General features: G+C 36.5%; 1 protein-coding gene across 1 annotated transcript in view; it reads right to left on the bottom strand.

Annotated features, from left to right (window-relative positions):
- Positions 1–18,647, bottom strand: part of LOC115307331 (catenin delta-2-like) — a 362,256-nt gene that overhangs the window by 38,059 nt on the left and 305,550 nt on the right. The window contains exon 4 of the mRNA XM_029958906.1: positions 4,569–4,661. Coding sequence (XP_029814766.1) covers positions 4,569–4,661 — 93 coding nt within the window. The remainder of the gene's footprint in view (positions 1–4,568; positions 4,662–18,647) is intronic.

Below are 18,647 nucleotides of genomic sequence, written 5' to 3' on the forward strand. Positions count from 1 at the left end.
CCTAGGAATTGGAAGTGTGCCTGTGCCACTGGCAGCAGGAACAATGGTGAGGCAAAGGTAAGTTACACCAAACCCCCAGCCCAACGTACACATTTTTGTACCCTACCTTGTCACAGCAGTATTGCAGTATCGTTTGGGTTTAGTTTTAGACATTACATGTTCCAATGTGAGACCTGACTCCCTTTAGATGAATGCCTTGATAGCTTCAGAATGCCTTGATAGCAAGGAGGTTCACCACACTGTACACACTCCTACCATAGTATTTATTATGCAGCCTGCAGAAATTCTTTTTTTTTTATCCCATGCACCAATATACATCAGTGCACATACACAGCGGGTCATATCATTAGGTTATGCAAGTCCTCTGCCTTAGTGCTCCTCAGAAAAACACCACAGAGAAACTCAGTTTTTGCTAAGAATGTAAGGATGTAAGTCTTCTTTTATTCACTGTCTCTGGCACACCCTTAGTTTATCACAGAGCCTGCACACAGGCTGCCAGGGCAAATTCACACTTTTATATTCCTTTAATTATCCAAGAAATGTTTGTGTGCTTCTCCTTTGTGTGCATTCAGTTTACAGTTGTCATTCATTTTTTGAGAAAGTGCTATAGCTATCTGCTACAATGAAAAATATATCTTTTTATTGTTTTCTAAAACAATGAAATTATATCTAAAATAATTAATGAAATTATATCTAACACTACTGTAGAAAAGGTATGAAAGGATTTTATGAGGAGTTTTATCAGCACATGATCTTTTCAATTATTTCTACAACAGAGCCACACAAACATTGCTGTATATAATTACAGGCAGATACTGGCTCACTGACTTTTAAATTGTTTTTCTGGTTGTGGAAGGTGAAAGAAAAAGGATTCAGAAGCATTTCACAAAAAGTAAGGAGGTTGAAAAGTTAATATTCCATCTAAAGCAAAGGAGAAGCAGATTTTAAATCAGTAGTACACTTCAGGTTATCTGCAAAATAGTAAACAACTTTTAGTATCAACTATGTGGCAGAGAAAAAAGAAACAAACAACCTAAGAATATATTTTACATTAAATAATCCCATGCAAAAGTACCAGCCCTTAAATAAATTACCATGGGAAAAAAAACCTCAATAGCAACTTTTTGTTTGTGGTCAACTTAAAATCATTTCAAAATCTCTGACTTTAGTAGTCACTTCCTTCACTTCTGTCAATGTGACATGCTAACTTCTCTCCAATATTTAATAGCACTCTATTAGTCAGTTGTGTTATCAACTTGGTTACCCTATCAAGAAGTCCTTTTGATGTTTCAACAAACTCCATCCAATCCCCTCAATGATCCTGAAAAATGTAAAAAAAAAAAAATTCAACAAACCAAAATAAAGAAACAATACACCCACATATTTTACTGATGACTGCTCTTTTGTACCTTGTGAACTTCAAACCGACTTTTAAAATGATGACAAAGTTCTTAGCTGTAGATGCCAGAAAACCATTCAGGTGGGTTAACTCCCACCTTTATTAGAAAAGCCTCGCTTCAAGTTCCTATGGGGAAAGAGAACTGTCTAATTTTTTTCCCAGACAAATTATTGTTATTCCCTAGGTTTTAAAAAATCAATAGCAGAACTTTGTGGCTATGCTATGAAAGTTTTTTACTTCTTTTCAATGATGCAGGGAAATATCTGCAGCCAAATTTCCAGATAACTCTCAAATCAATGCTTTCCTCTGCATTTAATACTTGCAGAAATTTACAGACAAGATTTTTCCTTTAAAAACATGTTTTAAACTGCTCCAGTCCTATTTATATTCAATTTCCCTACACTGATTGTGCTTAATAAAACTATTCTATTTCTTCTTATTTAAATGTGATTTAAAGTTCAGGTGCTACACCACTAAGAGCATTATTTAAGTATGGAGTATGCACTGAAAGCCAGCAGTAATCTTGCATTCCACAAAGTCACTGCTTAAGTACTTGCAATGGGGGCAGCAAAGGCTGTTACTTAATGGACAGAGCATAACACAGTCTGTTTCCCTGAAGTCTTTGACCATTCGTCCTGAAATTGTCTACAATAGTATCAATTATACTAAATTTTATTTTGTTACTGAATTCAATCCACACAGACCAACCCCCCAAAACCCATTTACTTTAGTTTTGAATGAACTTAGCCACCTAGAGACAGAACACTTGCTACTGAGCTTCCAGTACCAGCCAGTTCCCTTTAATTTCAGTTCTGCAGACAGTTATTGGTGTAACAGTGAACACAGAGAATCCTTTCACAGTGGAAGCCAGTGAAGCTTTACTGTTCCAAGGAAAAGAATTTGCAGGGCAACATGTATGTGCTGTATTTTATTTAACTTTAAACTTGGAAGCAATAACAGCATTAAGGAAACAAGTACTATGCGATTGCCCTGTTCTCAATCTTCCCTTGGTGTCCATTTCATGCCTCGATGTATTCTGGACAGGATACTGGGCTAGATGGACTCCAGTTCTGAATCAATACAATCACTCTTTTATTTTTATTTAGAGAAGTTAATATCAAACCAAATTACTTAATTTTGTAATTTATTATTATTAATTAACTAAAAAAAAGGATATTGGTACACAAAAAGAAGGAATTAGCTCAAGGCTGAATTCCTGCTAATAATAGTTCTTTCTGTTTGCTTCAAACCTGTTTTCATTTGAGAAAAGAAAAATTTCCAAAAATTAGGAACCTATACCGGAGCACGTTAGGAATAGAATTAAAGAATTTCAGTTTCAAAGGACCTAAAAAGACCATTGAGTCCAACTTCCCAACCACTTCAGGGCTGACCAAAGGCACTGTTCAAATGTCTCTTAAAACCCTGACAGGCTTAGGGCATTGACCACCTCTCTAGGATCCTCTTCCATTGGCTGACCATCAAAATGCTGGTAAAAAAATGCTTCTTGATGCCCAGTCTGAATCTTCCCGGCTGCAGCTTTGAACTGTTCCCAGATGTCCTGTCACTGGATCCCAGGCAGAAATGCTCAGTACCTCCCTCTCCCCTCAGGAAGCTGCAGAGAGCAATGAGATTGCTGCCCAGCCTCCTTTAAATTTTAAATTTTGTCACTTCTCCACAATATAGGAGTTTCGATAGCAGTGTACTATGATATTCCTTCAGTCCCAGTGCTAGTATTTGGATCTGATCCAAACCAAACAAGTACCTAAAATAGTATCTGGAAAGAACTTAAGTGCTCAAGAAATGAATCAGAAATAGAAATTAGAGAAATCAATAATGGAGAGGTAGAATCCTCTCTGCCCTGAGGCAACAGAGCAGACTGCTGCCTAAATCCCAGCACAGTCTATCAGTACCCATAAAACTGTTCTTCAAGCATGCCTTATTGACAGCATTGCACAGAAAGTATGATCATGGTTGTCATGCTTTAAAGAAAACAGTACAACACCCTGAAAGATAAAATGAGGTCTGCTTTCTTCTTTCTCTCCTCCCTCTTACCCCAACAGCTCAGCTATTAAAGCACTTGTGCACAATGTGATAGAACTAGATATAAAAATTTATTCACTTGCGAGAAATAAAAGCAGTATCTAAGTTGAATGTAACCATCAGGCTATTCCCTGTCTTTTCTGTTAAAACCTCAATCCTGTATAGAAAATAACACAGTATTTTAGGTAAGAAACTCCATTATAAAAGACACAACCACGGTTACCTTCTCTTCACATCAAGTTTTGAAAGATTTCTTCAGAGAAAGAGTACGGACCGTAGCACTCATATAAGGAAAGGCAGTTTCCCAGTGGAACAGAAAAAGCTACTGAAGATCAAGGGCTGAGAGTGAATTTCATGTAAGGTACCTTAAACAAACTGGTCAGCTTTTTGACGTTGGGTAAGAAAAATTCAGTGAATTGAGATCGATTCTTTTTTGAGGCACGTAGTTCCCTATGCATTATATTACCACTATAGGAACTTAATCCAACCCATGGAGACAGTCACCTAAAAATAAGCATTACAACACACCTTTTCAGTATCTTTTTGGTTCTGGTCTTTGGTACCATAATATTAATTTCCAAATAAATATGGCATAATATAAATGAAATTCCTTTAAGGAAACCTACTTCTGTACATGACTATTGCAATAGTTGCTCCTGGGATAGCTAACGGCTAGAGCAGGTAATAAAACACACTAGGAACATGAAGCTCCTCATCTTCTCAATATCAACAAACTGCACAAGGGTACCCCTTCGGCAGAAGACTTAAGCCTTAACATGGAGATCAAGCCAAGCACCACATGCTGACCATTGTTTTAGGTAAATTATATAAAGTATGATCACACTTTTATGTGACTGTTTCAGCTACAGTATTTGTTCTGTGTTGTCCCTGGTAACTAATAGAAAGTGATTTCCTCTAGGTTTTGAGGGGATGATTCATTTTAAATTCAGTACTTCCTTAGGGAAATAATGCAGACAGAAGCCAGACGGCCTCTATCTTGAAGAAAGTGTATTCCATGCAGGAAATTCCCAGTACACACACACACAAAGCATGTCTTTCTGTGAAATCACACATCAGAGCCCTTCCCAGCCCTTCTCCTCTACAGACTCTTCACATTAGCTTTACTCACCTCCTTCCAAGAAACCCCCCTTCACAGGGCTCTTCACCTTCGCCTCTTTCCATGTAAACAATTCTCTCCTTTTCTTTCCATTCCTTCTCCCCCCTACAGAAAAAAATACAGAGCCAGGATGTTTCTTCTTTCTACTTAGCTAATGGTTTTGCTACTTCGTTTCCTGCAGCTTATGCCTGTTGGGGCCAGATGCAAACTCCTACTGCGCCTCCACAGTGGCATAAAGTCCTCCATATAACTAACAGAGAATATTCTTAACATCAATATATTGTCTGGATTTTGACAACTGACATATCATGCAAGAGACTGCATGATAGTCACCTATACCTTAAATGTATGTTGTCTTTTATTTCTGCATTCTTCACCAGATGTATGGACATGAAACATTGCCACAAAACAGGAGAAGATTCTGCAGGAAGCAGGAAAGATTTTGTTGATCATTTTAATGGGAGGATTAAGTAAACGATTTGAGGTGTACACTTAAAAAGCTGAGCTTAATAGATGTTCAAAAGACTGTTTAAAAGATAATTTTCTGTTGAGAGGAAGGAGGAATAATCATAGGGTAACTTAGGTTTGAATGACTTCTGGCATCATTTGGTCTGGTCCCAACTTAAAGCTGGGCTAACTTCAGAATTTGTTTAGCTAATTCTCTTTTTTAAGAGAGAAAACAAAATCTGATAGAAGATGAAATTAGAAGAGTTTGGTGAATTTAGATGAGACAATCGAAGTCTGAGAAGGGAGCACAAGTGGCTTTTATAATGTTGCAAGGCCAAAAACTAGGAGAAAAAGAAATAGTCAGGGGAAGCTCACAGGTGGGACAAGAACAAACAAGTTCATACTAGTCATTGAAATTTTTGCTGGAACTTAAAAAAATGTATTGAAACATCACGGAAACAGCCAATCCCCAGTCCCATCCAATTTGAGTTGAGGTGGCAAAACTATACTTGTTCTGCTCTTAGAAGGCTGTTTGGTAAGTTTATTAGAAAGAGCTGATGTTAATTCCAGTTTTGAGGAACTGGACTACAGCTCAGGATGGTGCCTCCAGTTCTGTATTTGAAATAACCTTAATCTGTGATGTTGATGACTTGGAGATTGTTACAGAGTAGTATACACATAACTGCAGAAGTTAATAACTGATACCACCAGAAACACCAGGCAATACAGAAACACAGGTTTGCTAGAAGCAGTACCAAGAATCACATATGTAAGAAGTGATAAGTGTTACATTTACATTTCAGTGCATGAACATAAAGGCAGCAGAAAATTATTTCATAACATAAAATGTTAGATGAATGTAAAGGTAATTGGACCTGTTAGGTGGGTGCTAAGCAGCTGGATCAACCCATGAACAATTGGTAGTGATTTATGATTATAACTATGGGAGTGAAATTTCTTATTTGTAAACTGTCTGTTTGCATACAGAGTTGACAAATTATCCAAGTAACTAAAATGGTACATGGTAATAACAGCTATTTAGCTATATGGATCACCTTTAATCACACATTTATTACTGAAAATGACTAAAGTTATATTAATGTGAGCTGACAAAAAACAAACATAACCTTTAGACAGATTTGGAGCTTTGCTGTAAGCAGATTCTTTTTATTCTGGCTTTTTCCACCACTAAGGCTCAGAGGGGAAAACGAGAATCAGATCCCTATGAAAATCATAGTTTTTCCATTATTCATTGCCTACCAGAAGAAATACAACACAGGAGACATTACATATGTAAAACCAGGTTCATAGGTCAGACATTTGGTAAAGACAGATGTAAAAAATACATTATATTTTTTAAATTGTGTGCAGGCATTAAAGAGAATATTCCTAAAGAGTAAAAGGATATCTTTGTAGAATTTTGAAGAAAATATCTTCCAGATATCATACTAGTAATACTGAAAGCAATAATATTTTTAATCATATTTATTAGAAGAATATTACAATACAAAATGTTGGGAAAGTTACTTGATAACCAAACCAATACTTTGAAATTGTTTTGTTAACAAAAGGATGAAATCATCTTTCTACTTAAATAGAGACACCCAGAACATGAAGTTTCACAAGATAAATATTGAATCTTTTAATCTTGATATATGTACATAATCCACGCATTTCAATACTGACTTAAAACTTGGCAAGAGAACTTTGTGATTTCCCGATCCTTCGTGTACTCATGAATAACAAAAGCACATGTCTGAACTTCCAGATTATTATTCCTTTAAGCTGCCAAAAAGACCATCTTTCTCCCCACGAACTTGAGAGACCAAAGCCGAGAGTAAATGGGACAAGTAGTGAAAGCTGCTTGATACTGAATTATTCCAAAATTTTCCAGTGCAAATGTGTCCCTAATGTACTAGAAAAGTGACTTCACAAATATTACAGGTTCTTGTGTTGAAAAAGAATGCAGGAGGCTGAGCTATATGCTTTTATCTCTTGTAAAAATTTAAGAGATGAGTTTATCTGTCACTTATGGCACCACTAAGTTCATATCTCAGAACCATTTAATAGAAGAATTCAACTGCTGAGATAGCTTACTTGTGAAAACCAAATTCTACCTACTGCAATCTCAAAGCACTTCAAATTAGAAAAGCTGTAACACTCTAAAGTGTTAAGATTGGGCAGTGATCCTCATTCTGCTCAAGGGGCCATCTAGTACTTTCTGGAGGGGCTGCATAATTATGCAGAAAAATGTTAAACTGTATTAGGTTAAATAAAAGCACTAATTTTCTCTGCTGACTGCTGAAAAACCAGACGAGGGAAATGAAACACAGATCTCAAGTAACTACTGAGCTTTACATTGGCAGATACAATCCTTTAAAAGTCCTTTGTTTTGGTGAAAAGGTTGCTGAACCATAGGAAAATTGAGTTCTTGGCCACCTATGCAAATCCCTCTCTAGGATGCCTCAACATCACTTGTTCAAAACAATTCATTAAAATTCTTTCTTTCCCATGCCTGGTAGGTCCAGAATTCAGTTAGTTTTCACTACAGCTCATGCCACTAAGTAATACTTTTCTCTTTGTGCCCATTCTAATCATATGTTCCGTGATCAGAAATATTACATATATATAAAATAAAAGCTGCCAGCTTTGCATTTATTTCAGCTTTCTTTTCTCTATTTACACTAAATGAAATTTTGAGGGGTTCTCAACTGAGTTATCCTATAATTTCACTAACTCTGCAATCTCTTTCTCTTCAAATATCTTAATCTAGGTTTAAAAGCTGATTGTAAAATTGAGAATTTTATATCATTTCTTCAGTGCATCTTGGAAACAGTCCAATCAAAAAGCTAAATCTGTTCTCACTGGCAAAACAGACCTAATATGAAAAGCAAGGAAACGGATTTTTTTTTTTTTTTTGGTCTGTGAATATGAATCACATAAAATCTGTTCTGGATTTAACAAAATTAATTTCTCACAGTATAGAAAGGCTAAAGCTCGTGGTTGAAAACAATAAGTTTGCTTAAAAAAACAATGATTTTGTGGCTATTTTGAGGAAGAACAGTATTTGCAAGTGAGCTTAAGGGCAGTCAGTGTCAAAAGCAGAGACAGATTCTTACTCCCTATCATGTAGCAAAAACCCCTGCTCAAAGGAGGGTCAATGAGCACTAGCTGGGAGGTATTACTCATTTTCAATTGTTAAAACTGTATCCAGACCATAACAGTTTTTTCATTTTAAAGAATACAATGAGTATGCAAAAAGCTTATAAAGAAAACATGAACAGACCACTGATAAACAAAATTTTGAGAATCCCAATTTCAACAATTTTTTGTACTGAACGGTATGGTTCAACAAAACACTGTACAGGACAACTGGATAGTTTTGACTTCAATACTCACCAGCTTTGCAGTTAGGATGGATTGGAATAGAAGTGATCTCCACAGAGAAAAACATTATATCTGCCCTGTTTTCAATAAGAATGGTGTTCTTCTCAGGGATCATGGTTAAGGAGAACTTGCATAATACAGTATTCTCTGCGTCTCATGATGCACTATATCATCCCCAGTCCAAAACTGAAGTAAACAGAGGTAATCCCAGACTTTGTTATTCTATCAGGCTGGGGGTTGCAATTTCTAAACAGACATTACAAAGTAATGTAATTATTTAAGAAAGCAGGAAAAAATCAAAACCAACTGCAACTCAAGCCTAGGCTGACTTCCAGAGGTAAAAATTTGCTAATTCAAATTGAAATGGTTGAAAGGAAAAGAAGTAAATGCATTTGATTTGATTTTATTAAGGTGTCACGCAGTACATAATTTCTTTCACAGAGTAAAAAAGGAAAAGTAGATCTAATATATCTGGAATTCCATTGGGCATTTAACCCATTATCAGATGACATTGCCAAGTTAATAGCTTCAAAACTAAAGTGAGAAACAGTACAAGATTCGAACATTGGGCATAAAAAAGGCCAGACAAGAAACAACTGGTGGTGTTAAACTGAAGCTAAGCAAGAGGGAAACAATGCAAAATCAGTCAAAAATCAGTCTTGGAGGAATACAGTTTTTCAGAGTAGCATGCAAGACAAATTCAGCCAGTTTAAAAATGAGGCAAGATCAGTACCTGAAATGTATTAAAGAAGTTTTCCAATATCAGATAAGATTGGACTTTTTGCTTCTCAGGTTAATTCCAGCCTCATCTTACCATGAAGTGGCTTTAATTTTTTCAGGAAATTGTTTCAGGAGATTGAAAACTATCTTCATTCTCCTTGTGCAAGTCCTTTTTTTTTCATAATAAAAAAAAAAAGGAAATTGCTTTTGACCAGGTCACTAAAAAAAGTAGAAATTTTGAAAATACTTTATAGTCATCTATAAAATTGAATTTATAATAACAATACATCTTCAATTACTCATAAATAAGTCTTTAATTAACTTTTCCATAATATGCTGCCAATAATATAGTCAAATGGAGAGATATTGAGGAAAGGTTTACTATAATTATCACTACATGCATAAAACATTAACTTAAAGCATTATTTGGTCCAGTACATTTGTTAATTTCTATTTCACATGGAAACTTTTTCTGTAACTGAAAGAGGAAAAATAGGATAGCAAAAGAGTAGACACAAAGCTACATTAGAAACATAGACATTTGTTGCCATAAGCACCACAGTATATGAACATGTTCCATCTGCACATTGCAACATATTTTCATCTTTCAAGATGACAAATACAAGTCAGTTTTAATTTCAGATTCCAGGCTTGAAGGAAAATAAATGCCTCTAGTCTCAGAAAAAGCAGCTCTTCATCTATGCATATGTACATATATGTATACATGCACAGAGGTACTCAGACATAGCATTGACCCATTTGAGTAAAACAACAGCATCATCGAACAGACCTTACAGATAATCTAGTTCAAACCCCCCTGCTATGGGCAGGGACACCTTCCCCTGGACCAGGTTGCTCAGAGATCCACCCAACCTGGCCCTGAACAAGGGATGGGGCCTCCACAGCTTCTCTTGACAACCTGTTCCAGTGCCTCATCACCCCCACAGTAAAGATTTTTCTCCTAACAACTATTTTAAATCTCCAGTTTTTTAGTTTAAAACCATCCCCCCTTGTAATGTCACTATCTGCCCATTTAAAAAGTTGCTCTCCCTTTTTTTATAAGCTCCCTTTAAGTACTGAAAGGTTGCAAGGAGTACTTGAAAATCATGTATCTATGTACTAATCTTTATATTAAATCTAATGTTATATATGTATATATTTAAGAGCCTGAAACAAAATTTGGCATTTATAAACATTCAAATGATTTCTTAACATACTTATTTACAAAAGTTGGTATTTTAATCATCATGATGTCAATATCATTTTGTAGCTATTCATATTCTATCTAAAACTAAATACTACTAGGCAAATTGCACGTAAAGTTTAGGTGAGGCACACTAATTGTGGCCAAAAGTTTTCTGTCCTATTTTTCTTAAGTCACTGTTTTCACCACTGACAGAAAAATTTACAAACATGTTATTCTGCAGCACTATAAGTCCAAAACACCTTTAATGTTTCCATATTACATGTAAAGACTGCCTTCTCAAGATTCACATGCGCTATGAATTCTGCTTTACACTAGCAGAAGCACTTTCAAGAATTAATGTATAATAAAAATAGCCTACACAAGAATACAGGTTCCACTCCATCACTGAGTGACTCCCCCATGTGCCAAGTCAGTGCCAGGCAGCTGCACACAGAGCTGGAGACATTGACAAGAGGTGAGCTCTGTGTGACAGCCAGCACTGTCACCTGCCTTATTAACAGGTGACCTGGTGCTGGGCAGAATCCACAAATACCAAAGCACATGAGTGAGCATATCATCTGCAGTAAGGAAGAAGGATCAAGGATTTCCCAGTATATCTACATGAGGAAAAATTCCTCTATGGCAGATGGTGTTTGTAGAAATGGTGGCTTGACTGCCTAGTAAATTCCTGTCCACCTCAATCCAAAACAATAGGGTCCTCTGACAGAATTCCAATGTTGCTGCTAACTGCACCTGTACTCAAAGAGCTATATTTCTGAAAACATTTAACATGAGTTATTTGGGGTTATTTTAGATTTTTTTCTGGTTCCTTTTTTTTTAGAACTATTTTCCCCTCCTCCCATCTCTTGCCTATTACAAAAAGCATTAACTGAACTTATGGTGAGACCAAGCACACTGGAATTTCAAATACTATTTATCCAATGAATAAATATATTTATCACAAAAAAATTAATGTATCCTTTTATTTCTTCCTAAACAGATTTTAGGTTCAGATTTTACTCAAATCAGTAGGAGTTGAAGAAGGCAGATTACTACACAAGTGAGGTGGTCCATAAAACATGATAGTAAAAATGTTGATATATTAAGTAACTTGAATCCAAATATATGAAGCAGGTATATTTTGAGTATGTCAGTACTTACATTAGACACATAAATTTAACTTCTGTATACTTAAGAGTCAATGCAGCTTGTAAAAAAACAGGTGGCCTGTTCTGGCTTGTACAGTGTGCTCGGCACTACTGTCAGTGTCCTCCTAACCAGAACATCATAAATAAGAAGGCCAGGCCTGGTTGCATTTAAAATCCAGCCTCAAACTGTATTGCACACAGGAAAAAATGAAGGTGAATGTAACCTCCATTTTTACTTTGAAATTGTGAAAATATAACCTGGAATCACTGAGTCAGCAGAAACAGCAGGCCATACCATCTTCTCAAGGTTGAACTACATTTTCAGTGACACTTAAAAGGAAAGGGTTCTTTCAACTTCAGCAGAGGGCAACAGGACACATGTGGCATCACTTGAAAGGCAACTGAAACTTGTGACAACAAGCCTACCTTCAGTGCAATTCACTCTTTAGAGCTCTGACACAAGGTATGCATGTGACAGATAGGGCAACCTTTCTCTCAGCTGCAGAATAGTCTGCCAAGCACAGACATGTCATTACCTAAAGTGAAGGGCTATCTGACATAAGATGGCCACCTTCCCTTTCTTCCTTCAAGCCCTTTCTAAGTTTATATCTGAGCAAAGAATAACCTAAGGCTTCCGGGGGAAAAAAAAATTAAATTCATTCCTTGTCAGTCTATAACTTGCTCAGGACATTTGACATAGTTACTGTGTGTGGCAAATTCAACTTTATGGGGGCAGTGGACCTCATAGTTATTCTCAAGTTTTCACTTTCTTCCACAGGCTCAAGCTTATCTGTTAACACAAATGAATTTGTGACCTATTATCTTATGAAAGCCTTGACCACCCAAGTGAGTCTGTAAAAAGCCCTCACCTATGATGATAGGGATTATACTCGCCCTGAATTCACCCTTCTTTCTCTCCATATCCCCAGTTGCCCTAATCCTATTTTACATCTTAAATGCCCCTGGCAGGAATCTCCAACTGTCAGCTTCCGTACTGCTCTACTGCAGTGCATGTTACCTGTATCTTGACTAACTGCATCAGAGCCATCAACCAAAGGTGACCACAGCACAGATATTCCACTATTGCCAATACTTTTCTTAGCCTATCACATTTACTTCAAATAAATTTCCATTTCCTTCCTGTTCAATGACAAACTGAACGTGGATAAAATGTTCTGCATTAGAGTGTCAAATAATAGTGCTTTCCCTCCTTGAACTCTTCTCAGGCAAATAGAGCAATAAAGGGTCAGCACAGCTTTGTTGGTCCCACTTGTGACATATGAACCAGCAGCCGGTCAACTTGCCAGCCATACTCTTTGGCTATGAAAGTCACAGGTGACTAAACCTACCAGACAACTATTTTCCCTACAAATTGGTCACATCTATGTAGCAAGTTCTAGACGTACTTACAGGAGGAAAAATATTTGAATAATTCTATAAGACTAGAATATAGTGCAAACAGTAGCTAAGAGGTTTATTTTGGTTTCATTTATTGATTTATTTAATTTATGAAGCTACCATCACTGCATATATCACAGTATGAATAATATTTAAAATTAATTTCACCTTATAAACATTCTAGGAATAAACAATTTTTTCTCTCCTTCTCTGACTTCCAGGTTTAAATTTTAGTCCACCATTTTATCAATTTTCAGCTTTAAGGTTGTGAGTAATACTTTGATTTTTATACAATTGGATAACTGGATCCACAGCTGTCAGGACAATTATGGCCAAGACCTTTTTAGCCTGAACAAAGCTACAGAAATGTTTAAATAGAGCCTACTTGAATGAATAACCAATAAACTAATATTCCTGATAAAAATAACAAATCTCCAAGAAGTCAGATATTGGAAAGGTTTTTATTGTCCATTAAGTGTTATGTCCAAAACTGTGAACTACTATGTAGAATACAGATTAAATACAGAAGCAGTAATTTCATGACATTACTATGTCCTAAATTTTCTCCAAAGCAATGCATATAAAGACATTTAAACATAATGAGCTACATACTTTACTTCAGAATCAGATACAGATATCAGAAAATTTAAGAGAGGTTACTTGTGTGAGGTAGAAGGGGCACACAGTGAAAACCAGAACCACGTGCTAGAGGTTACTCCTTTTTCAGCAAGCCAGTCCCTAAACCAATACATTTGGTGTTCAAAATGAAGTCACAATATGGCCTTGCATCTGAAAATCCTGCATTTATATAACTAGATTCACCTAAGTTTCCAAGTCCAAGAACCTTTACCTCTGAACCACTGTTCTGGACCCGCTTGTCAGGTTACAGGAAACTAAGAAATGGTCTTCAGTTATTTGTGTATGCATGTCTGTCCTGGTCTTCAGTTGTTTGTGTACAGTACATCTATCCCCTAACATCTACCACCTCTCTTCATCAATTCAATAGAATGGCAGCTCAGTGAAAATACCACGAGAATTAGTATCAGTGTGGAGATGAACATTTTGAGCATCATAACTTAACTATGCAGATGATGGGACAGAGTGCAACCTCAGCAAATTTACAGATGATGCAAAATCATGAGAAGTGTTTGAGAAACCAGAGGCTTGGGCTGCTATTTAGATAGATCTCAAGAGACTGAAGAAATAGCCTGACCTCATGCACCAGTGTAGGCTGGGGTCTAACCAGCTCAAAAGCACCTTTAGAGAGAAGGACTAGGGGTCCTTTTGGGTAATGAGTAGCATATTAGCCAACACTACAACTTTGCAGTAAAAAAAGGCCGACAGTACCTCACTGCAAGTGAGCTGAGGGATGTGATCCTTCCCCTCTGCTCTACATGGGTGAGGCCACATGTGCTGCACAGTGGTCAGTTCTGGGCTCCCCAGGACATAAGATACACAGACATCCTGACATGCCTGAAGTGAGTCCAGTGAAAGGCCACAAAGGTGACAATTAAACTTGAGTCTTTGCCATACAAGGAAAGGCTGAGAAAGCTGGGAAGACTTCAAGAAGAAGAGGCTTAGAGGAATCTTACCAACGTATATAAATACCTGACGGAAGGGAGCAAAGAAGAGAAAGCCAGGCCTCTCAGTGGTAGTGAGGGAATAAGTGGCAATGAGCACAAATAAACGTAGAAGAAAATCCACTTTAACATGAGGAATTTTTTTTTTTTCAGTTAATTACTAGAACAGCTTAGTCAGAGGGGTTGTGGTGTCTCCATCTTCCAACCCCACTGGGCACAACCTGGAGCAACCTGATGAAAAGTACAAAATAAACAAATAAATTAACAAAAATGATAAAAGATCATTGTCTTCAAGGTTTACAAACAACTTTATGGCCATGTACAAAAAGAGAAAGCATGAACTTTCTCTGTCAAGAAAGTAAAGCATGAACTTTAAGTGCAGCCCTCTGCACTTAACCACTGCAGCTGATGTAGAAAAACTGAGCTTACCTAGCTGGCTTCTTATTAGGCACAATACAAACTTGAAAATTAAAAAATTAGACACCAAGACTGCCTTGTCTTTTCTGTAATTTTCACTATTTCTGCTCATTCCAGAGGCACTGAAAGCAAAAGCTGATGTGGATTTGCAAGGTGCTGGTGTCATTGTTAAACAACTTAACAGGATATCCTTTGACAGCCTTTGACTCTCAAGCCTTGGCCTGGTCCAGTTCTCGGTTCCCCAGCACATGTCCCTCAGCAGTGAAGAAGCTTGGTCCCCCATTACTCATTTGAGAAGCCTGCAAAGTTTGCAAATTCCCCCTGTCCTGTTTTCCCCTGGCTGAAGCTGAAGTGCTGTCTGTCCCAGCCAACACATGTATGTAGCTGTACATCATAAGCAGTTAACGCACAAAACTGCACTTCCCTTTAGAATACAGGGGTGTTACTGGCAGGTACAGCACTCTCTGACTGCCTAACAATATATGGTTTCATTTTGATCTAGTCCTGAGGATGCATACACGGAAAAAAAAAAGTCACGTAAGTTATCTTTATAAACCTGCTCCCTTGCTGTTTGCTATCACAACTGGAGACCTAATTAAGGAGACTCTGTATGATTATTTTTTAAATTAAAAATATTTTGAAGACAACACAGACATATTTTCCAGAAGACAGAAAGTGATGTTCACATCTGCAAAAATAAAATACAAGCATAAACAAATCTTAAAAAAGAATCTGAATAGAACCCACTGTCCTGGAATTCAGGTTCTTTTGAATTTCAGAACTCAAATGGATGATTGCCCCATCATCTAATGGTCAGCTGGAAGAAATGAAGATTTGATTTAAAACTGAGAAGACATCCTGAAAATAAGAAATGGTTGCAACTCTCAAAAACCCTTGCCAGCACATATCAACTTAACTGGATCATAAGCAAGCATCGGAAATACCACTTCTATTTTCAGAACATCATGAATCCAGGATGAAAGCTGGGTTCCTCCCACATCTAAATTGCTCAGTAAATCTTATATTTCAAGAAAAGTCTCATGAGAAATGTCAATTTTGTGCTAACTGCATTCTGCAAATATTTAAATTGAGAGATGTACAAAAAACAAATAAGGAAGATATCTTTTAAACTGAGGATGCATCTTGGCCAAGCAAGAAAAACATTTAAGCCATGATCTACAGGTTAACATTCAGTCCAGACTGAGTTGGGAAAAGATGTTTTTGCACACCCTTAAGATGTGTCAAAAATAAAACATTTCATATGAGTAAAATACTTAATTATGAAGCTATGTGATACTACAAAATAATTACAGTTGGAACTTGGGGAAAAATTAATGGACAGATGGTCTCCACTTACTCTGGAAAGTAAAAAAAAAAATAAAAAAAATATGATCATTCTAATCCCTGCACAGTAAACTATTTTTAAATTCCAGATTTTTGTGATGTATTTAAAAAATAACCTGTTCAAATCAGACAGACACGGAAAATGAAAATCTTGTCCAAATTTTCTGCAAATGTTGATTTCAGTTAAAATTATCATTACCTGACACTTGTACTATTAGAAATGTTTTCTTTCATGAAAAGTGTGACACCAGCACTCTCATCAGAACAAGAGTTGCTGCCAAATAGCATCTTTTATATATGAGTTATGCCAGTATAGAAAATAAAAAATTTACAACTCTGAAACAAAGTATCTTATCATTCAAAAGAATCAAAATATTCCATGACTGAGTTCTAAATCTCAGAACTGAATTAATACCTACCATGTCTTTAAAACTGCCTGATTTTTTATAGCTATGTTCTTCTAGTGCACTGAGCAGGACACAGGCAGATGATAGGATAAGGATCTCTTTATTATTGTCTAGATTGGAGTCCAAATTGGAAAGGCTGCTTTCTCAGCTAGCTGGCCTGTGGATTAGAATTGAGTGGGTAGTTTCAGTTCAATGTTTCTGCAGACAAAAATACTAATAATTAAAGATAGGCACCTTGTTTATTAGTCTTAGTTCAGTACAAGGCAGACCTAGAGATGATCTCTGTCTCTATAATAAGACATCCTAGCATATATTCTTGAAAATAAGCAAGCTTACCAAATAGTACCTGAACATTTAGAGCATTTTAGTCTTTCCTGTACTTAATATCCTCTTTATGAAGTCAATATATTTCTCTTGTTTCTGGATATCTGTGATGCATTAGGAGAAATCAGAGGCAATTACAGCATATACTATCTATGGAAAATTCTGAGTTTGTAACTGTATCAAATAACAAAGGCCAAACTCCAAGTGCTACACAATAAGTATTGCTGGTAGAAAGGCTTCTCTAAGAAGTCCAGATAAAGCCACTGAAGATGCAAACACTGACCTTCTCTCACTTGCAAAATATTGTCAAATCATCATGAGAGTGCATGCAGAGCTGTACTTAAATGTTTAATAATGACGATGGCAACACTGCAAGAAATAAAAGAATAAGGGTAGAATAAGTGGTTCCAGAGTTAACTTAATAGAAAAAAAGCCTCTTCTGCAGAGATGTATAGGTACTAAATAATACAACTGGTTATTGAATGTTATTTTCTTTTTAAAAGATTTGAAGGCATTTTATAGCATAATCATTATGAGGAGGCCCAAGAGAATTTTGGCTAAAAAACCTCAAACTGCCTAATCAAGTGCAAAATAATATACATAGTCTGAAGGAATGTTTTTAAATGGAAAGAGGGGAATATTTTTTGGATAACTTTACTTATTACCCAGCATTCTTAAGCTGCACCTGAAAATGCTGTAACATATACACTAGCTGAAGCTATTTCATTATTTGCTCTACAGAACTCATGTCTCTCCTTTGGTGTCATTTCCTGGATTAAAAGATTAAGCTCTGAAATTTGTATTGGAAATAAATGCTTCACCAGGCAACTTTGGACAGGGCATGAATCTTGTACTTCCTTGTCAGCTAGAGAGAACAAACTCCTAGAAGTCTGTGGTAAATTAAAACTCTAAAGGGAAGATGCTAAACTCTGCCAGTGTTCAGAAGTGTTTCCTTAAAGCTGAGTAACAGCGAGATATATTATCACTGTATGTCTTATACACGAAACTCACAAAATTGGCGCTTAAAAGAAACTACATGCTGTTTTACAAAGGCAAAAGGCCATCCACTGAACAGTCAACAGTAAGCACATACTGAAGTCTCAGAGCTGTTTTCTCCTGCTCCTACCTCTGAATATATATACACTTTTAAATTATTTATTGTGAGTACCATATAACTTAATCGGGCTAATCACCATCAAGTATTGTAAAGTGCTGTGATGCTCTATAGTTCTTTCCTTATGAACACATTCACCAGGAAAAATGAAAGTGATTGCAGGTAGAGTTCCCAGCAATGTGAACTACATGCAAGCACAAATACTTTAATTTTCACATTGTGTTTGTGCTAGAGCTATAACATTGACACTTGCATCGTCTACATGCTCACAGTTTCTTAACTATTTTGGACAATTTCACATAAAAGTAAGAATGGTACCTCACCCTGTTAAATTGACAAAATTGTGATGCTATTTTTTGATGATGGACAAAAGAATTCAATTGAAAAAGGAGAACAAAAAGTCCTGGCTTTATTATAAATGACTGTAACAACTGTCAATGTCAAATACAGCATTACTTACCAGACCTGGGAAAGATATGCAAATCTTTGTATTTACTGTTTGAGGGGATCATCCACCCTATCAGCAGCCTTCCAGAGAAGTCCCCAGACCCTTTCATCTCTAGATTTTATACTGTGTGGTAATCCAAGCCATATGTCTCCTACCTACGTCTCCTCAGCT

This window comes from Manacus vitellinus, unplaced genomic scaffold, assembly GCF_001715985.3.
Source record: "Manacus vitellinus isolate BGI_N305 unplaced genomic scaffold, ASM171598v3 scaffold_17_pilon, whole genome shotgun sequence".
NCBI classification, from domain to species: Eukaryota; Metazoa; Chordata; class Aves; order Passeriformes; family Pipridae; genus Manacus; species Manacus vitellinus.